At 34.8% G+C, this 23,324-nt stretch overlaps 2 protein-coding genes and 3 pseudogenes across 3 annotated transcripts; 1 reads left to right on the plus strand and 4 right to left on the minus strand.

The window, feature by feature from the left end:
- Positions 1–70: 70 nt before the first annotated feature.
- On the minus strand, positions 71–2,052 carry LOC109127604 (putative F-box protein At4g22660 pseudogene; annotated as a pseudogene).
- A 1,512-nt stretch (positions 2,053–3,564) lies between these two features.
- On the minus strand, positions 3,565–8,972 carry LOC147933812 (putative F-box protein At4g22170 pseudogene; annotated as a pseudogene).
- Positions 4,311–5,549, plus strand: LOC147933813 (uncharacterized). Its single transcript, XM_087471737.1, has 3 exons — positions 4,311–4,412; positions 4,635–4,947; positions 5,238–5,549. The coding sequence occupies exons 1-3, from the start codon at positions 4,362–4,364 to the stop codon at positions 5,273–5,275; spliced, it is 402 nt and encodes a 133-aa protein (XP_087327863.1). The 5' UTR covers positions 4,311–4,361; the 3' UTR covers positions 5,276–5,549.
- Positions 8,973–11,622: 2,650 nt separating the features above from the next.
- Positions 11,623–14,526, minus strand: LOC104727848 (putative F-box protein At4g22170). The gene is made up of 4 exons (XM_087472337.1): positions 14,523–14,526; positions 13,997–14,062; positions 13,666–13,882; positions 11,623–12,400 (listed from the first exon to the last, which is right to left on the minus strand). The coding sequence occupies exons 1-4, from the start codon at positions 14,524–14,526 to the stop codon at positions 11,623–11,625; spliced, it is 1,065 nt and encodes a 354-aa protein (XP_087328463.1).
- Positions 14,527–14,570: 44 nt separating this feature from the next.
- LOC104727849 (putative F-box protein At4g22170 pseudogene) lies at positions 14,571–15,985 on the minus strand (annotated as a pseudogene). Its single transcript, XR_015573129.1, has one exon. The product of XR_015573129.1 is annotated as a putative F-box protein At4g22170 pseudogene (transcript).
- Positions 15,986–23,324: the final 7,339 nt, after the last annotated feature.

Below are 23,324 nucleotides of genomic sequence, written 5' to 3' on the forward strand. Positions count from 1 at the left end.
CCATGCATTATCTCAAACGCTAATGGCCACAAAAATATTGAAGATGAAAACATAATATGGTTGAGAACAATCATGTGAAACTTGGTAAGAACCATCGAGCTTTAGAGAGTTGAACTGACGAACAATCAAATTTTTGCAGTGACTTCATCTTTTGTGTCTTGAAATTGAAAATAACGATTTCATTTTTCGTCTTTCCTTGACTATCACTGAAATAGATGTAATTTCTATGGAGTCCCTCAACTTCTTTATTGACGAGTACAGTGATGACACCTAGATCAAGAAGCATTGCCTCATCTCCCAAAGAATCAACTTGTTCATATTTGGCGAACCCTACTGATGAATAAATCCTCCAGATGCGGAATGACTGGATTCCAGACCTAGGTCTTATCATTCTTTGAACCTTGAGGACATCTCCTGCAGTGGCGGATCCAAGATACTTTTTAGTATGGGGCACACCGTACACTAAATTTTTTTAAAAATTATATATAAACATAAAAATGTTCTGTAATAAATTTAAAACTATAAATGAAAGAAATATATGTTTCATCGCTATTTCATTTGCCACTTTATTAAATGTTTTTATTTTTAAAAAATAGACTATTGTTTAAAAACCATTAATTATAGGTTACATTAAAAATTGGTATATGAACGAATTATCTATTAACTGATAAAATAACATGATTTACAAGTTTTATGAAAAATAAATCATATTATAAACCTAGAGAAAATTAACTAGAGAATTTTTCACATTATAAATTAATCACAAAATAATTACTTATGATAAACATGTTTGATGTATTTAGAACTAGGAAGAAAACTAAAAAAGTTATGATAATTCAAGTTTTAGTTGACGGAGACAGAAAACTAGATCACTTATGTTCTAATTCTCTTATGGTATTTTTAAAAAATAACTATAGGAAACTTCTATTGCACCAGAAAAAAAAATTATCCCAGACTTTTGTTAGCAAAATTATGTGGTCGTTCTTGTTAATTATTTTGAATTGAAATAACTTTCTTTACGTTTTTAATACGACTGATTGGGTTAAGCCGTTAAGGCATATATTTGATTTTCAATGAGGGTGTGGCACCTTTCAAAAATATTCAATAAGACAGATCTATAAATACAGTAACACATATAATATAAAGGAAAAAAAAAAAAGAGTGTGGGACACGTGCCACACCCCTCGTAGCCCTGCGTCCGCCCCTGATCTCCTGTTACTGTGACTACCAGTTTTGTCTCAGCAACGAACCATGCATTACTTAGTCTACTACTTAGTCTAATTAAGGCTACGACGAAGCTCAAATCTAAACAGCTGCATAGCACATTGAAAGGTTTGTTGAGGAATCTCTCCAGAAAAATCTAAGATTGTGAAACTATTTATGGTGCTAGAGAAGTAAAGCTTGTGATCCTTGTAAACCATGTCAAGACAATGTGATAAACCCGGAACCTGGTTCCACGAGGTATCTCCTTTCTTGGCATAAAACACACACCAACTTCCAAGTCCCCAAAGAACTATGTAATCTTCTTTGGTTTTCTCGTCATGGATAATCACAGGGGGTTGCATGCATAATAATATCTTCGGCCTTGCTACTCGTGTTGTGATCGTTAGAAAGGAGAAACCAATCAGCGATTACTTTCTCAAGATTTATTGTTCGAAGTTTTGACTTCACCGATGGCAGATTAATCTTTTCGTAGGTAAAAAGGTTCAAAATATAGAGATCATACCGCGGATCCCGCATAAGGAGCCAGCTTCCATAGGTTGGTATACACTCACTCTTGTGAAATTCAACGCCAAGATCTTGCGTTTTGTAGAGTTTGTGTTTTTCCTCGGGATTGAACAACGTACATGAATTGTTGTTGTCGTTGTCTTCGGGGAAACAAATCGACCAAGGGATCTGATTTTTGGGCACTGATTGTCTCGAGGCAGAGTACCAAGACGAACACACCAATTTAGCTCGTTGAAAATTAGCGAAGCTGAGACGTTCGAACACCATATTCAAGATATCTAGAGGAAGCTCTGACCAGGAATTAGGGTTATGGTTCTTCTCCATAGCTACTGTATGTATTAATGAGATAGAGAGGAGAAATATATATGTAAAAACATCTTATTATAAACCGAATCATGTATATGTATCTCGGTCTTCTCATGATTTTATTTTTAATATGGGCTTTTTTGGCCTAGCCTTTTTTAGTTATATTATTTGCGTGAGGCCTAATAATATAGAATTTCTAAATGTTGAATCAGGTAAACCAAAACTAAACAAAGCTCTGTTAAATTACTCTGTTTTTAAAAGGCTCTATTTTCGATATTAATTATTTTCTTAATAAGATGATACTATTGACAAATAAATAAAAAAGGTAGCTAGGAAGAGCTCGTGAGAAGATTCAGCAAAGAAAGCCTCAATAACGGCGGGAAGGTCCAAAACACAGGGGATTCCACATCCATAACATTGGACATAGACTCACTTCCTATGATTGAAATGCGAAACCTATACAGCCAGGCGATGATATATTCTTCCTAAGTTTGTCTTATTGCTCGGGGTTCAACAACATGCAAGAGTTGTCGTGGTTGTTTTGGGGGAAGAGTATCAGCCAAGGAATCTGATATTTTTTGGCACAGATTGTCTAGAAGTAGAATACCACCGATTTGGCTTGTTGGAAGTTAGAAAAGCTGAGGCGTTGGTACACCAAATTCAAGAGATCTTGATAGGAAGCTCCGACCAGGAATTAGATATATCTCGTCGTCTTATGAGAATTAGGGTTATACTTCTTCTCCATAAGCGTCTCAAACTTCTCATCTTTTATGTCTTTATTAGTTTTGGTGGTTTCCGGAGATATTGATGATGATCAAGGACATATAAGGAGATATCTCTGCTAGTTATTCCAGGTTCATTGGGTATTGTTGGTCTATTTTCTAATCTAAAATTCAATGTAATTGCTACCACAAAAGTTTTGTGAGGTCTCTGATGTTCAATAAGCATGTTTAATACACAAGGTCTTTGGATTTTTGTTTCATCTTTGTGTTATAATGTTCTGATGGTTTTCACTTTCTTGGCTGGTACTCGTAGAGAGACCATTTACATACTATGTGGATGGATGATTGTCTTGCTAGCTCTTTAAATGCCCAATGAAGAATTGCAACAGTAAGTTCTCAGAACATAGCCATGGCAATAGGCTAGCTAGGTAGTCTACTGAAGTAGTTCGTAGATTTTTTTTATTCTTCTTATATAATTCTCACTACATATTCTTTAATTATGTAAAAACTGTTATCAAAGATGTTTTTTAACAGTGCGTAGATCAGATCCCATATTCGTAAAACCCATATAACAAAAATTTAAATTTCAAAAGAAGTTATATTTGTCTAATAATTAAACACCAGTCAGATTCCACAACAAAATCTCACATAAGCATACCATTCTTGTTCGCATTTGCTAGTTTGGTAGAAATTTAATCCTTCGATCGAATACATCACTTTTAACCCAAACAAAAACTAGCACACATGATCATCACTAGGGTAAAATAACATCTTGAATAAGAAAACATGCATGGTCGAGATCAACATTTTAATGCATGCAACTTGGTATGAACCACTCAGATCTAGATGAGGATCCACATGGAAAAGAAGAAGGATCGTATGTGTGCAGTTTCTCAGTTTTCTGTGTCTCGAGATTGAAGATAAACATATCCATTGTCTTACCTGCATCAGAACCACTGAAATAGATGGAATTTCTAATGAATCCATAAGTGTCACCGCTAGCACTGTGATGCCTTTATCCAAAAGCATTGACTCCTCCCCTAGAGAGTTAATCCGCCGTTCTGTTTTCTTCATCAAGTCTGATGAATAAACCTCAAAAACCCGGAAGGAGGTGGTTCTAGTACTGTGTCTCCATATTTGTTCAACCTGGAGGACATTCTCTGTTACCGTGACTACAAGTTTTGTGACATTAACTTTCCATTGATCATCACTTAGTGGAGGAAAGTGATTTATTTTTTCCAGTTTAAAAATACACTGAAAGGTTTCTTGTGTAATCCCTCCAGAGAAATCGAAGATTTTGAAACTCTCAGTCTTGCTTAGGAAATAAAGCTTGTGATCCTCCTTGTAAACCATTTTGAAGCAATCTGAAGTTTGTGGGATTTGGTTCCACGAGGTATCTCCTTTCTTGGAATAAATTACACACCAACCCATAAGTCCCCAAACAACTACATAATCTTTGGTTTTCTCGTCAATCCAAAACACAGCGGATCGCATGCTGCTAGCAAGAAACCATTTATACCTACACTTGGGCATGCTGAGACGTAACTTGTTGGAGATTGGTTTCAGGTTAGCTATCGGTTTACTCTAATTGCAGTTGGTTTCGTCATGGTTATAGGTGACTTGGCCGTGAAGCTGTTTGGTCAATATGTCAATCCCGTAAGATCAGCAAAGTTAATATAGCTTTCCTTGTATGTATAGATATGATTCGTATGGATCTGCTCTCTCGAGTATATATGTTTTTGTAAATCAAGTCATAAGGGACAGAATAGAAAACTTTGGAATCTCTGTTTCTTCATGGTATCAGAGCTTGAATCATTTTTGTGAAATTAAAGGTTTTTCTTATCGTTTTTTTTTTTCACGACAATGACGGACGGACAGACTCAGACGAACCTGAATGGGAATTTTCCCACGAACCCGAATGGCACTCCTGCCACGAACCCGAATGGCACTCCTCGCAGTCGTTCTGTACCAGGACGTGGCCGTGGTGGAGCAAGCTCCAATGGAGGTCGAGGACGCGGGTCTGCAGCATATGCTAACCGTGTTTGTGTTCCGAACCTTGACGTAACAGAACACGCCAACCATGTGGTGACTGATCGTGATCGTGAGGGTCTCACTTTAACTGAGGATCAATGGCGTACCATCAAAAGAGTCCTCAATGCTGGCAAGGACGAGCCCACCGAAAAGTTAACCGGTAAGTCCAACGTTCCCTCTTGGATTATGGATACAGGCGCCTCTCATCATTTGACAGGAAAGTTTGATATTCTTACAAATGTAAGAGATATGCCTCCGGTTTTAATTATTCTGGCTGATGGTAGAGAAAGGGTTTCTGTGAAAGAAGGGACAGTTAGACTTAGTTCAGATTTGGTTATGAATTCAGTCTTCTATGTTGAGGAGTTTCAATCTGATTTGCTTTCAATTGGACAATTGATGGATGAAAACCGTTGTGTTTTGCAAATGACTGATCACTTTCTTGTGGTTCAGGACCGCACTTTGAAGACTGTGATTGGGACGGGTATTAGAGCAGGAGGAACTTTTTACTTTCGTAGTATGGAGATCGCAGCATCAGTCACTACGAAAGAGGAGAAGGAGTATGAGCTGTGGCATAAAAGGATGGGTCATCCTTCTGCGAGAGTAGTCGGTTTACTTCCTGCAATTTCTGTTTCTGTTTCTTCTTCAAGTTTAAATCAAGCGTGTGATATATGTCTCCGCGCAAAGCAAACTCGAACTTCATTTCCATTGAGTATGAATAAGACATCTCGTATTTTTGAGTTAATCCACTGTGATTTATGGGGACCTTACCGCACAACTTCTCATTCTGGGGCCAAATATTTTCTGACAATAGTAGATGATTATTCTAGAGGAGTTTGGTTGTATTTGTTGGCTGAAAAACGTGAGGCTTCTGGTCATTTAAAAAATTTCTTAGCTTTAACAGAGCGTCAATTTGGGGTGCAAGTTCAAACAATACGCAATGATAACGGTTCAGAGTTCATGTGTTTAACAAAGTTTTTCCAAGAACACGGTATTCTTCATGAACGTTCGTGTGTTTCTACGCCTGAGCAGAATGGCAAGGTTGAAAGAAAACACAGACACATTCTCAATATTGCGAGGGCTTTACGGTTTCAAGCGCAACTGCCTTTAAAGTTTTGGGGCGAATGTGTTTTAACAGCGGCTTACTTGATTAATCGAACTCCCAGCTCTATTTTGAACAACAAAACTCCGTATGAACGTCTTCATAAGAAGCCTCCTCAGTATGGACATTTAAAAGTTTTTGGGAGCTTGTGTTATGCTCACAATCAAAAACGTCACGGCGACAAATTCGAGTCACGAAGTCGACGGTGTTTGTTCGTTGGTTATCCAAATGGTCAAAAAGGTTGGAGATTGTTTGATTTAGAATCACAAGAATTTTTTGTCTCACGAGATGTGGTCTTCTCCGAATCTGAATTTCCATTTTCTCCAAGCTCGACAATGGAGGTCTCTCACGTTGATGAAGAAGATACACCAAAGTTGTGGGCTTCAATTTCTAGTGGCCCATTACAAGAAGAACATCTTAATGTCCCTCAAGGCCCGTTACATTATTCAGGCCCAAATGAAGAAAGTCAAGGTCCACGTGAATTTGAGACCACGTCTTCATCTTCCAATGACTCTCCTGCGGCTACGACGGAAGCAGAAACCTCGCCGGTGCTCACTCCCTCTGGCTCAGCCTCGCCACCGGAATTAAGACTAGATTCCGATTTGACAGCTTCAACCTCTACAGTTGCAGCTCCAGTTAACCGGCCAAGTTCTCGTCGGAATAAACGTTCGAAAGCGACGGTTGGTGGTCCGATAGCACAACCTCCTCCCCGTCAAAGTAAGCGAAAGAGAGAAGCTCCTGTCCACTTAAAAGATTATGTTGTTAATTCTGCTGCTTGTGAATCACCGAATTCTTTCTCCACCAAGGTACGGTACCCAATTTCGAAACAGGATTCTAAAAAGCGTTTTTCTAAATCTCATGTTGCGTATATGGCTGCGGTTGCAAAAGCCGTTGAACCAAGATCGTATAAAGAGGCTGTTGCTGATGACCGTTGGAATAACGCAATGACAACCGAAATTGATGCTCAAGAGGAAAATGGTACATGGACGATAGAAGATTTACCTCCAGGAAAACGAGCAATCGGCTGTCAATGGGTCTACAAAGTTAAATATCACTCTGATGGATCCGTTGAGAGGTATAAGGCACGACTTGTTGCACTTGGCAACAAACAAAAAGAGGGTGAAGACTATGGTGAAACCTTTGCCCCTGTGGCTAAGATGGGAACGGTGCGAATGTTTCTCGACGTTGCATCAAAACGAAACTGGGAAATCCATCAGATGGATGTCCACAATGCATTTTTACATGGAGATCTTCGCGAAGAAGTCTACATGAAGCTACCCCCTGGCTTTGCTGCTTCTCATCCCAACAAGGTACGTCGTCTACGCAAAGCCTTGTATGGTTTAAAACAGGCTCCACGATGCTGGTTTGAGAAGTTGACAACATCATTGAAGAATTATGGATTTAAACAATCCTTGTCCGACTATTCTTTGTTCACTTTGACCAGGGGAGCTGTTCGGATCAATATACTGATTTATGTTGATGACCTGATAATTTCGGGGAGTTCACCAAAGGCAAACCAAGATTTTAAAGATTATTTGGCATCATGTTTTCACATGAAGGATTTGGGACCTCTAAAATATTTTTTGGGGATAGAGGTTGCAAGGAACTCGGCAGGCATATACATATGTCAGCGCAAATATGCGTTAGATATCATCTCTGAAACTGGTATGATGGGAGCAAAACCAGCGACTTTTCCACTAGAACAAACTCATGAGCTCATGTTGTCTGAATCACCTCTTCTTCCTCAGCCCCAACAGTATCGACGGTTGATTGGGCGTTTGATCTACTTGGCAGTAACACGGCCAGACCTCGCATTCTCTGTTCATATGCTGGCCAGGTTTATGCAACAGCCACGTGAAGATCATTGGGAGGCTGCGCTTCGAATCGTTCGTTATTTAAAGTCTGATCCCGGCCAAGGTATTTTGCTGCGTCGAACAGGTGATTTTCAGATCACTGGGTGGTGTGACTCTGACTATGCGACTTGTCCCATATCTCAAAGGTCTGTTACTGGTTATATAGTTCAGCTTGGTGATTCACCAATTTCATGGAAAACTCGAAAGCAAGAAACCGTGAGCAAGTCCTCTGCAGAAGCGGAGTATCGGGCAATGTCATTTCTTACATCAGAACTTTTATGGCTCAAACAGTTGTTGCTTACTCTGGGAGTTCGACATGATCAGCCAATGGTGGTGTGTTGTGACAGTAAACCGGCCATACACATCGCAACAAATCCCGTATTCCATGAACGCACTAAACATATAGAGATTGACTGCCATTTTGTTCGTGATGAGCTTGTTCGTCGTAATCTTGTTCTTCGTCACGTTGGCACTGAATTTCAGCTTGCGGATATCTTTACAAAACCCCTTGGTCGAGACAGCTTCGCATCGTTTCGGATCAAGTTAGGCATACGAAACTTGTATGCTCCAACTTGAGGGGGAGTGTTGGAGATTGGTTTCAGGTTAGCTATCGGTTTACTCTAATTGCAGTTGGTTTCGTCATGGTTATAGGTGACTTGGCCGTGAAGCTGTTTGGTCAATATGTCAATCCCGTAAGATCAGCAAAGTTAATATAGCTTTCCTTGTATGTATAGATATGATTCGTATGGATCTGCTCTCTCGAGTATATATGTTTTTGTAAATCAAGTCATAAGGGACAGAATAGAAAACTTTGGAATCTCTGTTTCTTCATAACTCATACTCTTTCCACAATAAATCCGCAGGAGGTAGATTGATCCTCTCGTGGGTGAATAGGTTCAAAATATAGAGATTACACCATCGATCTCGTATAAGGAGCCAACTTCCATGAGTTTCCCGACAACAAATTGGAAATTCCACATCAAGACTTTGCGTTTTGTAAAGTTTGTCTTTTTCCTCAGGATTGAACAACGTGCATGAATTTGTCTTCTCGTCTCCAGGGAAGATGATCACCCAATGGATGTGAGTTTTGGCCACCACTTGTCTCGAAGCAAAGTACCAAGACCGACAGACGGATTTAGCTCGTTGGAAATCAGCAAAGCCGAGGCGTTCCAACACCGAAATCAAGAGATCTTGAGGAAGATCCAACCAGGAATGGTTACACTTATTCTCCATGCAAATTGGAGAGAAGTTAGGGAAATCTCTGAATATATAAAGCAAAATAAAGTCTGACAAGTAGCTTTTTATTTCATAAATTAAGTAATTAGTAAAAAAACAAGAGTTATAATAAAAAAAAATGATACACCTTTCTTTTCTAAATTTTCCAAATTATATATTTTAAAAAAAATCTTTATGCTATCAATTTTCTATTTTTTCTACAACACACCTCATGATTAATGAGAGAGTCCTAAAGTCACTCTCAATTTACTATTTGTAATAAAAAATTAAAAATATATAAATTGAGAAAGAAAATAAAATATAGTCCACGTATGTATTTTAAAAGTATTAAATATATACTAATTATTTCTCCAAATCATAACATCTTAAATGAGAAGTACAAATATCAATACTAAACTTATAAAGTGTAATAAATTACAGATTTCAATAATTATTAATTTTCAAAAAAAAATTTTTTTCACTAATTAGTTATATTTAAATACATAAACCCATAAGAGCACAACCATGGTAGACTCTTCCGATGAGTATCACAAAAATAATAATAATAAAAAATAAAAAGAAAGGAGAGAGAAGATTTAATCTTCTGATAAAATGTCTCTGCGAAGACAATCTGAGACACAAGATGAGAGAAGAATCTAGAGGTGTCTTAATTTTATTGGTGTTCAACAATAAATTTAATTCAATAATAAAAATGATATATATATATTAAATTTTTTTTTTTGAGATACTTTAACGGAAGATAACCGAAAACTATGCTCTAAGAATTTCAAAAACTAAATAAATATTATATTTACTACTTCAAAATATTTTATAAAATAATGATGCTTTTTTTTACGCAACAAAATAATGATGCTAATACAACAAACAAGCAATATAAACTGTAATATACAACAAACAAATTAAAATTTTAGAATATTTTAAAATAATTAGTATTAGAAAATATATGTAGATTTACCGGAAAATTGCAATATGAAAAATATTATCTCAAACTAAATAATATTTATAAAAAATATAATAATAATATTTTAGAAAAATGTTATTATTTTATATTATATTATTATATTATAATATTTTAGAAAAATGTAGACTTTTGCTCCATGGCACGGGAGATCTCTTAGTTAGTTATTATTTTTTTAAAAAATCTACGGGATGATTAGAAAGCAATTTGATTTTTTTTTTTAATTTTAGACTTTTTTTGATAAAAAAATATAAATACTTATAGTTAAAGAATATCGACTGTAATTAAAATAAAAAATTGGGCTGTCTTATATTTTAGGATTTGTAGGATATTTAAAGTGTGATTGGCAAGATTTTAACTTTTATTTATTTTAAAAACTTCTAAAGCTTTGAGCCTTTGACCGCCGCAATAGTTAATACCAATCCGTCTTAAATAGCATTTACCCAACCGTTAAGGCTCTAAATGAATGAGATGAAAACAAATTAATGAAAAAATGAAGATGAATATTTTTCATCGAACTTATTCATTTTTTTTAGGTGGATGATTTTTTTTTCCTTTTTTTCTTCTCTCTTTAATTTGTTCATCTCATTAGAGATGAAAGAGATCAATAATTGGTTTTACACGTTCATCTAAAATGATAAAATTTGAGATGAATTTTAGTTTTAATCCAATTTATTCATCTAATTGTGCAACCATTTACGTAGTTAATATGCTAAAACAATATGCCATTTTCCCTTCTCAAGTATTGGTGGATCAAGAGTAACAATATAGTGTCCTTTGTTGTCGAGTATCTATTGACGCAAAACAGAGATTTCAAAGACTTTGAAGATTGAAAAGCAATCTCTTATATTAATTAATAAAAAAACCCTCAAATATTAAATTTAATCGTTAAAGAACACCCTTCGATCCAACTTATATAATCCTAGGTTGGCAAACCAAATCTAAAAATGCATCTGCTAGTTATATAAAGTTTATCTTGACGTCTAATAACCTAATATCTTGATGTCTTTAGTTTTGGGTTTTGGCAGTTTATGAAGATATCGATGATGATGGACATAAGGAGATATATCTGCTAGTTATATAAAGTTGATTGGGTTTTGTTAGTCTTTTTCTAATCTAAAATCCAATGTTGCTTGTATCCTTGGGCAAAAGATCTAGCCACCACAAAAGTTCGTTTGTGAGGTCTCTCATATTAAATAAAAAACTTGTTTAATACACAATGTTTTTGGAATTTTTGTTTCGCTTTCTTGGAATTGTAGAGAGACCATTTACATACTACACTGTGGATGGATATATATATGATTGTCTTGCTATCTCTTTAAATATCCAATGAAGAATTACAAAAGTGAGTTCTCAGAAAATGGCAATGGGCCAATGGTATGTCTAACTGTAGCTCATCAGATCCATTTATCTCAAACCCTTTATAGCAAAAGTCAAATTTAACTTTCAAAAGAACTACTTATCTTTATCTAATAATTCCACAGCAAAATTCTCACTTAAGCAAATCATTCTTCTACACATATTGCTAGATTGATTAGTAATCTTATCCTTTGTATATATCTTTGTTTCTAAAACACTAGCATGTGATCATCATCAACTAGTTAGAGTAAAATGACAAAATTGATTGAAACCAAAAAAAATAAAAAAACCATATTGCATGAAAAAAAAACATAGTTGAGAACAACAACATCATGTGAGCGTGAAACTACTAGGTACGAACCATTGAGCGCTAGAGAATTGAAAGGAAGAAATATCAAACGTGTGCAGCGGCTCTGTCTTCTGTGTCTCAAGATTGAAGGTAAACATATGATTTCTGACATAGAATAAGGGATCACTGAAATAGATTGTACTCCTAACGAATCCATCAGTGTCATTGGCGAGCACAGTGATGCCTTGATCCAAAAGAATCGACTCATCTCCCAGAGAATGGATCCGCCGTTGTTTATTCTTCTGGAGGTCTGATGAATAAACCTCGAAAACCCTGAGGGACCAGGTTCTAGAAGTCACTACCCACATTCGTTCAACCTTGAGGACTTTTCCTGTCAATGTGACTACAAGTGTTGTGACATTACTGTGCCAACTGTTATCCGGTGGATGACGAAGATGCCAATTCCATTTGTCCACATAAACCATCCACTCAAAGGTTTGTTGTGGAACCTCACCAGAAAAATCAAAGATTTTGAATTCATCATGGAAGTTTAGGAAGTAAAGCTTGTGATCCCTGTAAACTATGTTGAAACAAAATGAAGTTTTCGGGATCTTATTCCACGAGGTATCTTTTGTCTTGGAATAAACCACACAACACATTCCAAATCCCCATATAACTACGTAATCTTTGGTTTTCTCGTCAATCCAAAACACAGGGGATCGTACAGACTTCATCCTACCTCCATATATCATCTTTTTTTGGCGACTTGTAGTGTTGAACTCATAATCTTTCCATAATAACTCCACGGGAAGTAGATTGTGAAGATACATTGTGTTGACAGAATTGTGAGACTGACAACAAGACGTAAAGGAGCATCTTGTAAAACAGATAAGAGAAGATCACGATGACATAATCCTCTCAAGGTAATGAAGATGCCAAAGTCTCAGTTACAACATGAAAGTTTGAAGATCATCAAGTGCAAGAATAGAGAAAGCTTGAGTTCTATAACTCAGTAACAAAGGGAGAGATTGAAGATATATTGGTGTTGTTACTGGTTATAAGACTCAAGAGAGATGATCAAGAAGCAATGAGTAAACCTGATACAAACACATGTTCAAACACAGAAGCAGTGAGCAAGTTGGAGCATGTGTAACCAGCTACAGACATAGACGAAATGATTCCTCAGATAGAGAATCAAAGCAAAGTTATATAGCAGTCACATGGAATGAAGTGACATGCTGAACCTTGGAGTCTTATTGTGAAGATCCAAGAAATGAGAACTCAGCCAAGATATTCTTAATCAGCTGAGGAACCTGAAAGCGCATCAGAGCAGAAAGAAATGAGCAACTATAACAGAGCAAAGTTATATAGCAGTTGAGTGAACCTGAAGTACAACAGAGCTGGAAACAAAGCATACATGTTTAGAGGTTGTGTAGTGCAACAAAGCTGAAACAGGGTAAACCTCGTGAAGAGGTTGTGTAGTGCAACAGAGCGGAAAAGCTTCAAGTTGCAGCAAACAGTGGAGCGGCTGTGTCAGAAAAGCATGCTTGTGTTAGGTGCGACAGGAACAAAAGCATGGGTCAAATTGACAAAAAGAGAACAAGCTTTTACCTAGAAAACAAGAGGAAGAAGCTTGTGGAACCTAGGGTTTGTGGAGAACTCTAAAAGGTATAAAAGGAAGAGGTGGTAACAAGAAGAAGGTTACGCACCCTAGACCTAAAATTGAGAGAAGCACACATGTTGTGTGTGGTGTTGTCCCACCAGCAAGATAGAGAATCTGTTGGTGGTTTTTGTAGAGGTTCACACTCGTCGGAAAAGACAAAGAGTGGTGGTTCCTTTAGTTCATGTAGATTAGAGTGGTAGGCACAAGTGTGTGCTAGATACCATTGGCAAATGTGACTTTTGCGTTCTAATTCTAGTGAATGATTCTGGACTTGGTCCCGGGATTGTAGGTTATCCTAACCCCGTTAACAAATCTCTTGTGTCGTCTCTTCACTATCCTTTCATCTATCTGTTAAGCATCGCACATACAGATCTGTCATACAAGTCTGTAGATCTAGCACGCATCTCATTGTTTCAGATTGATCCTCTCGTTGGTAAAGATGTTCACAATGTAGAGCTTATTCAGAGGATCTTTCATTAGGAGCCAGCTTCCATAGATTGCCTTACAAACGCTTTTTCCAAACTCAACACCAAGATCTTGCGTTTTGTAAAGTTTGTCTTTTTCATCGGGATTGTACAACGTGCATGAATAGTGGTGGCTGTCATTTTTGTTGTTGTTGTTGTTGGTGGTGGTGTTGTCTTCAACCAATGGACATTGGCGGATGCATAAGTCATTTTTGTATGGGGCACCACTTTAATGATCTAATAATTTTGTTAAGTTTAATAGATATACTACTTAGCTTAGCATTTTACCTGTGGCCACAATCTTAAGAAACTGAAAAGTTTTGTTGATTTTAGTAGATATACCACACAACTTAGCTAAGTATTTACAAGAATTAAGAAAATGAGTATAGGGCACTTGCCCCACTCTATAAATTTGCTATAAAATGTGTGAAGCTCTAGTAAATCAAGAGTTTTCGTGGTTGTTTTGATACACAAGGTCTTTGGCTGTTTGTTTCATCTTTGTGTTATATATAATGTTCTGATGGTTTTCACTTTTTCTTGGCTTGTAGAGATACCATGTATATACTATGTGGATGGATGATTGTCTTCCTAGCTCTTTAAATGCCTAATGAAGAATTGCAACAGTAAATTCTCAGAACATGGCCATGGCAGTAGTCATGTCTACTTAAGTAGTTCGTTAGATTTTTTTCTTTTCTTAATTGTTCTTATTCTCACTACATACAGTATTCTTTTTAAAAACTGTTATCAAATTCGCTATAAAAGATTATTCTTACACTAATTGAAAGATGGTTTTTTAACAGTACGTAGATCACACCCATATTGCAAAAAGTTATCTTTGTCTAATAATTAAACACCGGTCAGATTCCACAACAAAATCTCACATAAGTTATCTTGTGCACATTTGCTAGTTTGGTAGTAATTTTATCCTTCGATCGTATACATCACTTTTAACCCAAACAAAAAATAGCACACATGATCATCACTAGGGTAAAATAACATTGAATAAAAAAACATGCATGTTCGAGATAAACATTTTAATGCATGCAACTTGGTATGAACCACTTAGATCTATAGGATCCATATGGAAAAGAAGAACGATCGCATGTGTGCATTGTCTCAATTTTCCGTGTCTCGAGATTGAAGATAAGCATATCCTTTGTATGACGTCCATCACAACCACTGAAATAGATGGAATTTCTAATGAATCCATCAGTGTCATTGGCGAGCACAGTGATGCCTTTATCCAAAAGCATTGACTCCTCCCCTAGAGAATGAATCCGCCGTTTTGTTTTCTTCATGAAGTCTGATGAATAAACCTCGAAAACCCGGAAGGAGGTGGTTCTAGTACTGGCTCTCCACATTTTTTCAACCTTGAGGACTTTTCCTGTTACCGTGACTACAAGTTTTGTGTCATGAACATTCCATTGATTACTTGGTGCATACTGATTTGTTTTTGCCAGTTTAAAAATCGACTGAAAGGTTTCTTGTGGATTCGCTCCAGAGAAATCGAAGATTTTGAAACCCTCAGTCTCGCTTAGGAAATAAAGCTTGTGATCCTTGTAAACCATGTCGAAGCAATCTGAAGTTTGTGGGATCTGATTCCACGAGGTATCTCCTTTCTTGGAATAAAATACACACCAACCCATAAGTCCCCAAACAACTACATAATCTTTGGTTTTCTCGTCAATCCAAAACACAGCCGATCGCATGTTCCTAGCAAGGCCCCGTTTATACCTACGAATGTCCATTTCTCTTTTGTTATGTAGCTCATACTCGTCCCACAATAAATCCGCAGGAGGTAGATTGATCCTCTCGTGGGAGAATAGGTTCAAAATATAGAGATTACATCGATCTGACATAAGGAGCCAACTTCCATGAGTTTCCCAACAACAACTCATTGCAAATTCCACACCAAGATCTTGCGTTTCGTAAAGTTTGTCTTTTTCCTCGGGATTGTACAACATGCATGGATTTGTCTTCTTGTCTCGAGGGAAGATGATCAGCCAATGGATGTGATTTTTGGCCACAACTTGTCTCGAAGCAGAGAACCAAGACCGACAGACGGATTTAGCTCGTTGGAAATCAGCAAAGCCGAGGCGTTCGAACACTGAAATCAAGAGATCTTGAGGAAGACCCGACCAGGAATTTGGTGTATCTAGTCTGAGACGCTTATGAGAACTAGGGTTCTGCCCTTTCTCCATTTTATGGCAAATTGAGAGAGAGAGGAGAGAGAGACGATTAAAATGTTTTGTCTTGCCGTAGAACGGCAGAAGGTGACGTCTGATTCCAACCCTAAACTTAAAATTTATATTAGTTACGTGAATATTTTTGTTCCTGTAGTTTAGGAAACTAACAATCATTATTGATTAATATTTTAATCTGAGGGGAACTTTACCAAAATTTGCATATTGAATCAAACTGAATATAGAGTATATACAATAAATAATAAATAAGAAAATCTAAATCATTTAATATAATATTTTACCATAAATTTTCATTAAATATCTAACTAAAAATATATAATTAAAATTAAAATAAGGATAAATAAGTATGTTCTTATTATTATTGTTATTATAAAAATATTTACCATTAATTTTGTTAATTTCCTAATATGTGAAATATTTATTACTATCATTGTTTGGATATGAATAGGAACCGGTAATTTGAAAACAATAGTAATGAGTAATTTTCATATTTATTGTCATAATTAATAACCAATTTATATGGTAATATTTATATATTAATTGTTTCTAATAAATGTGCAGATTTCAAAAATGTATAATTATATCTAAAATTAATGTTAAAATGTTGGACACACTTCTTTTTCTTATAAATATAGAGTATGTGTCAATACTTTCATGATGGTACATTTGGCAACATATTCTCTTCTTCGAAAAATACTTAGGTTCATCTCTAGGATGAACCTTTTAGTTCACCTCTTCCTTTTCAGCCAATCAAAATCTTTTATACATTATTTCATTAAAAAAATAAATCAAAATCATATTAAAAAGTAAAACAAATTAAGAAAACAATTTTTGTATACTTTTAAATAAGGAAAGTTAAATATTGGCATGATTTATATTTTACAATTAGAAATAAATTATGTGTCGGTTTGAGTTTACAAATACGGTGATGAGGATTCACATTTTATATTAAAACAAAATTATATATCGGTTTGGGTTTACAAATAAGGTGATTAAGGTTTAGATCCCCTTTATAATAAAACGGAAGTACACAATATTATTTTGTAGACTATATAATTTTAATAAATTGGTTACAACTAGGTTATAGATTAATTGATAAATGAAATGGTTACAAGTTAAATAGTGGGTGCAACTTTATTTTATTTTCGGAAGATTTTATTACTAGAACATGTTGTTTCCAAATATCTTAACGAGAATATTCTAGAGAATCATTTGATATCATCTAACTTACCATATTAATTTCCTTTATTAAATTATTCATCAAATAAAATATTTTGATATCTAACTTAACATATTAATTTGTTAATTATCATTATACTTCACCTCTCATTTTATATATGGGTTCATTTTGTGAAACAAATAAATTATCATATTATTTATTATAATTAAAAAATATTTTTAATCCAGATATACCATAAGTTGAATTTTTAAAAACAAATATAAATTGTTCAATCTATAAAATATTCAAGCTTTTGTAATATTATTCTTTAAAAATAATATCTATTGAATTAAAAAATTTACTGAGTAACAGGTCAAAATTTGAATATTTAACTTCAGTTTCATATTTTTTTTTGTTGAATTTTATAATTTTATATAATATAATAAAATTTAAATAATTTATTTTGATATATTTTTAAAATATTAAAACTTGATATAAAAGTTAGAAACTATAAACACTCTAAATTGATTTGTTATATCAATGTCAATAATATGTCACTATAATATGAAAGAATTTCAAAAAGCAAAATATATTAAAATAAAAAGTATAACAATATATTAAATTACTTATAATATAATAATTCGCTTTTTAAAAACCAAATTTACAAAATTATGTCTTATAATGACATTCAAGTCAGATGTAGAATATACATTGTTGAAATAACTTCACATACATAAACAAATACACCATACTAAAATTTTATTTTAAAATATATAATATACAAAATTTTGTATAAAATAAAATGTAACCAGAGTTACAACACGGGTACTTATCTAAAACCATTAACAATATAAAACTTACAAAATAGCTGTCTTTTTTTAAGTCATCATATTTATCATATATTTTATTGCATAATGTTTTCCAGAAAAACTTTTAAAAACAATCACATAAATTATATTTTATATAAAAATTACAATATAAATAAAATAAATTTCAAGTCTTAATCTAGTTTTATAATTAAAACAAAATTATATGTCGGTTTGAGTTTAAAATAAGGTGATTAGGATTTAGATTTTACAAATTAAAACGGAATTCCATGTCGGTTTGGATTTACTAATGAAGTAGATAAAATTTAGATTAATGAGAGAGTCCTAAAATCACGTTATGCTATCAATTTTCTAATTTTTCTACAACACATCTCATGATTAATTTTTTTTTTGGTAGAAACCACAACTCATGATTAATGAGAGAGTCCTAAAATCTCTTTCAATTTAAAAACTTGTAATTTACGTGTTAACACCATATATCTAACTTTGAAAAAAAAATTCCACATATGTATTTTAAATGTATTAATGATTAGTTATTTATGTGTCCAAATTAATTAATTAATTATAAAAAAACAAAATCTAATCTAAAAACAAAACAAAACAAAATATTGAAGATAAAAACATTGGCACCAACCCCCAATGGCTGGATTAAATGTAATTATGACGGTAGTTTCATCAACAAAGACCGAAGAGCCATTGCAGTCTGAATTATCCATGATGATCAAAAGCAGGGCAAATAACAGGGATATCTGTATCAACAGCGCTTAAGCAGAGTGCCAAAGTCTCTGTTTTGCTATGAAACAAACAGATTTGACGTCTACAACTAGGTACAAGAGATCAAAGGATGGGTAACACGTTTTGAATCGATTGTCTTCAAATGGACTCTACAAGAATCAAATATCCATGCTGACAAATTGGCTAAAGCACAACGTCATGAAACATCATACTATCGTTTTCATTTAACTATTCGTGTATGTATCCGTTCAATTAGCAATCTTGTACCAACACTCTCAAATCAATAAATGAAGTTCTAGTGTTAAAAAAAAAAAAAAAAAAAAAAAAAAAAAAAAACATGATTGAGATCAACATCGTGTATGCATGAATCTTGGTAAAAAACCATTTTGCTCTAGAGAATTGAAATGAAGAACAATCAAATTTGTGTAGTTGCGGCTCCGTCTTATGTGTCTTGATCGAGATTGAAAATAATTAAGATATCATTTGCGTTATTTTCATGATTACCACTGAAGTAGATGGAATTTTTAATGAAATCATCAATGTCATTGACGAGCACTGTGATGCCTTGATCCAAAAGCATTGACTCGTCGCCCAAAAACTTTGACCAGTTTTGGTTTCTGTAAAAACGAAGAGAAGATGCAGCCAATATTGAAAAGAACTTATTTTCTTATTAAGAATCACTTAAACAATCTTACAAGATATGTTTAATAAGATTTACACACAGTCAACATGACTTGTTACTGATCAATTCTTAATCTAACCAAAATCCCTAAGAACCCTAAAAGCTTATTCGCTTAGTTCTCTAAAAATTTTCTTAAACGGCCAAACAACATGTTTGCCCCAATAACACAATATATAGGAACCTCATATGACCTACTTTCCTATTAAAGGATAAGTCCAAATCTTCTTAATAGATATGATACTAACTTGTTCTATAATCAAAGAGTCTCTAAAAGCACAGCCACGTCACTCGATATTCGTTACGGTTTCTACGCACAAACCTCTCTTCCAGAGTCCTACAGACCAGCCTGGTAGCAATCAAAGTCTTCATGCATTCATTCTCCCCCTTTTTATTTGAATGTGACAACTCAAACTACAAATGTGAATAGTAATAGAATCTTCTAAAACCATAAGCCTCAACCACATTCAGCTACAACATCACCATCATCACCAATTGGTATCAGAGCAGTCAACCGACGAGAGCTCTATACTCGCTACAGGTTGAGATCTTGGAATAAAGATGCAGTCGGGTAATGAGTTGATGATGCTTCAAAGGGCAGTGATCTTGGATGAACAAATTTATGGTCGTTGGAAGGTTTGCATGGTTCAGTTGATCCGTAATCTAGGTGAGGATGCTTGGACGACTGTTGAAGAAGGTTGGGAGCCTCCATATGAGAAAACCGAAGCTGGTGACAAGATCACTAAACCTAAGGCACGCTGGACAGTGGAAGAAAAGAACTTGTCTAAATACAATGCTAGGGCTCTTAATGCTATCTTTGGTGCTATTGATGATGATGAGTTTAAGCTTGTTCAAGGTTGTGAATCAGCTAAAGATGCTTGGGACATTCTGCAGAAGACTCATGAAGGAAACTCAAGTGTCAAAAGAACAAGATTACACCAACTTGCATCTCAATTTGAAGTCTTAAGGAAGGATCCAGAAGAGTCAATTTCACAGTTTAGTGCAAAATTGAGTGTTATTGCTAATGAAGCAAAGAATCTTGGTAAGATCTATAAAAAATACCAAGCTGGTTAAGAAATTAATTAGATGTCTACCTTCTAAGTATGTAGCTCATAAAGTAGTTATGAGGGTATCTGGCAACACAAACACCTTGAAGTTTGAGGATCTCGTTGGTATGCTAAAATCAGAGGAGATGGAAGTTGCTGAAGAACTGAGAATTCACGGTAAAGGACTTGCATTTAAGGCAGATGACAGAAGTGATCAGTTGCAAGAGATAAAAGAACAGTCAATGTTGGTTGTGTTCTGTATTGATTATCAAGAAATCAAGGTTGTTAAGGGCTTCTTCAGATGTCGGATTCAGTGGTCAGAGTTCGGCTACAAGTGGGATTACAATCATCAGGAGTAGAAAGCTTGAGGGAGAGTCGCGAATCTCTTGAAGTTTCTGAAGATAGAGTAGAAAATTCCTAAGGTGGATGAAGATGAAGATCATTGGAAGTTGCAGGTTCTACAGGAGAAGACAAGATTTATTTTTTCTTCTCAGGAAAGAATCAACACAAAGGGGATTTTGTGAGTTGGACCAAATGAAGCAAAAGGTGGAGATTGTTGTGAATGTTTGCTTCATATGGGCTTATTTGGTCTGAACCATGAACTGGGCCCATATTGGTGTGAAGCCTATACAGGATCCGGGTTGTGTTGTCTGCAAGGGTAAACCGACATAAGCTCTAGGGTTTCACTATATAAGGGAAGCTAGGGTTGAGGAAACAAGAGACGCAGTAAGCACAAAGACGCACTAAAGAAGCTGGTGGTACGTTGGTGGCGGCTGTAGGGCACAGCGCAGAGCGCTGTGCAGGGCAGATGAAGAGATGCAGGGCGCAGTGCAGAGAGCATGTGCATGGCGTCGTACATGGAGCTTGAAGCTATACGCAGAACCATAATAAAGGAGCAGAAGCTCCGCAGGGGTCGAAGGGCTGAGAGCCGAGCATAACCTTGTCTAGGTTTAAGGTGCTTTAGGACACTCTCATGAGAGACGAAGGTGGAGCTGCTTCTTTGGGGTTTTGGAGGTGTTTCAGGGTTATACATGGGGGAGAGCTGAACCAGAGACAAAGAGAGGGGAAGAAGAAAAGCATATACTATGTGTTTTCTTCTTCAGGTTTCTTTGTAGTTACTCTCTAAGCTTTGTATATGTAACACTAGTGTAAACCTTGGTTTATTGATAGTGGATGTTTGTGGGAAAAGGTTTCCACACGAGATGTACCCTCTGCATGAGGGGAACTCGTTAAATCTCTATGTTATGTTTATGTTATGCATATTGATCTGTGAAGTATAAGAGGAGTAGGGGCAGAGTCGCGGTATGCGGTTCACTACAGAGGTGAATCGGGGTCTGCGATTCTCAACAGTTAGTTTGCCTTGCTCTAACGAAGAGGATGAAGAAAACCAAGAGAAGCGATGGTGGCGACATCTATGAATCAGAAACTTCAGAGCTTTACGGGAGGAGTTACGGAAGTGATGTTTTCTTTTTTGAAATCCTTCAAAATTCTATTTAATAGGGTATGATTTTATTAGTGATATTTTTAAACTAAAAAACAAAAATGACTCTCCTAGAATCATTCAAAGGAGCTTTTTAAAAAAAAGTTATGATACTTTGAATGACAATAGATTTCAAGTTAGTTTTATAAATTTGTGATTGAATAAAAAGAGATTGTAAATTATTTTAAGTGATTTTAAATAAATGTCAAGTTGAATAACATAGGATTTTAAAAGAATTTTAAAAATCATCAATTGAATAACAAGTGATTTTAAGAATACCGTAAAATCTTCTAAAATAGAAGTTGAATACTCCCTCTAATTTGTTTTTATCTCATTCATTTAGAGCCTTAACGGTTGGGTAAATGCTTCTTAAGACGGATTGGTATTATACTATTAACTATTGAGGCGGTCAAAGGCTCAAAGCTTTAGAAGTTTTTAAAATAAATAAAGTTAAAATCTTGCCAATCACACTTTAAGTATCCTACAAATCCTAAAATATAAGACAGCCCAATTTTTTTTTTAATTACAGTCGATATTCTTTAACTATAAGTATTTATATTTTTTTATCAAAAAAAAATCGAAAGTTAAAAAAAAAATCAAATTGCTTTCTAATCATCCCGTAGATTTTTAAAAATAATAATTACTAACTAAGAGATCTCCCGTGCCATAGAGCACAAGTCAACATTTATCTAAAATATTATAAAATAATAATATAATATAAAATAATAACATTTTTCTAAAATATTATTATTATATTTTCTTAATTACTGTGAAAGTTTCAAAAAAATCTATCTATTCTAATACTGTATCAGAATCCATGATGTTTTAAGATTTTCACTAGGATTAAGAAAACAATTAATGGTGTATTGTTGTTAACTCAAAATAATAAATGATGTACTATATTTAGTATTTAGTCTGTGTGTTTTCTTATTTGATTTATTGTAAAAGCAAAATCATTAAATATTTATTTGATTTTGAAAATAAAAATGTATTAAATATACTAAAAAAATCATCCTTTTTGATACAAAATAAAATCTTAAAACATCATATATTCTGATAAAGGGAATATTGGATTTTGATTCACACATCACCACACAGATTGATTAATGGGCTATAAAGACTATTAATTAAATTTAACTACCTAGAGTAAAATAGCACAGATCAGATCCCATTATCTCAAACCCCTATAGCAAAAAAGTTAACTTTCAAAAGAACTACTTAATTTTATCCCTTTGGCCTATGTTCTGAATCTGATGGTTCACTTTCTCGGCTTGTAGTATCATACCCTTTACATGCTCTGTGGATGATTATGTTGTTACTTGTTAGCTATTGAGAGAACATAATCTCATTAGGGGAATGTCTACTAAAGTTGTTTATAGACTCTTTCATTTTTTTTTTCTTCTCAGTCTCACTACAGATTCTTTCACTAATTTAATTCGGTAAAGTCTTTCAACTGTGCTTATTTTGAAGTGTTGACTATCAAATT

This window comes from Camelina sativa, chromosome 11 (genome assembly GCF_030686135.1).
Source record: "Camelina sativa cultivar CO46 ecotype springtype chromosome 11, ASM3068613v1".
In the NCBI taxonomy this organism is placed as follows: domain Eukaryota; kingdom Viridiplantae; phylum Streptophyta; class Magnoliopsida; order Brassicales; family Brassicaceae; genus Camelina; species Camelina sativa.

Coding starts and splice junctions, on each gene's coding strand:
- LOC147933813 (XM_087471737.1), top strand. CDS start 4,362: ATGGTTATAGGTGACTTGGCCGTGAAGCTGTTTGGTCAATATGTCAAT. Junction 4,413..4,634: donor TTGGTCAATATGTCAATCCC/GTAAGATCAGCA, acceptor ACGGACGGACAG/ACTCAGACGAACCTGAATGG. Junction 4,948..5,237: donor GCCCACCGAAAAGTTAACCG/GTAAGTCCAACG, acceptor CTTGTGGTTCAG/GACCGCACTTTGAAGACTGT.
- LOC104727848 (XM_087472337.1), bottom strand. Junction 13,883..13,996: donor TCTTAAGATTGTGGCCACAG/GTAAAATGCTAA, acceptor CATTGGTTGAAG/ACAACACCACCACCAACAAC. Junction 12,401..13,665: donor ATCTTTACCAACGAGAGGAT/CAATCTGAAACA, acceptor AATGTATCTTCA/CAATCTACTTCCCGTGGAGT.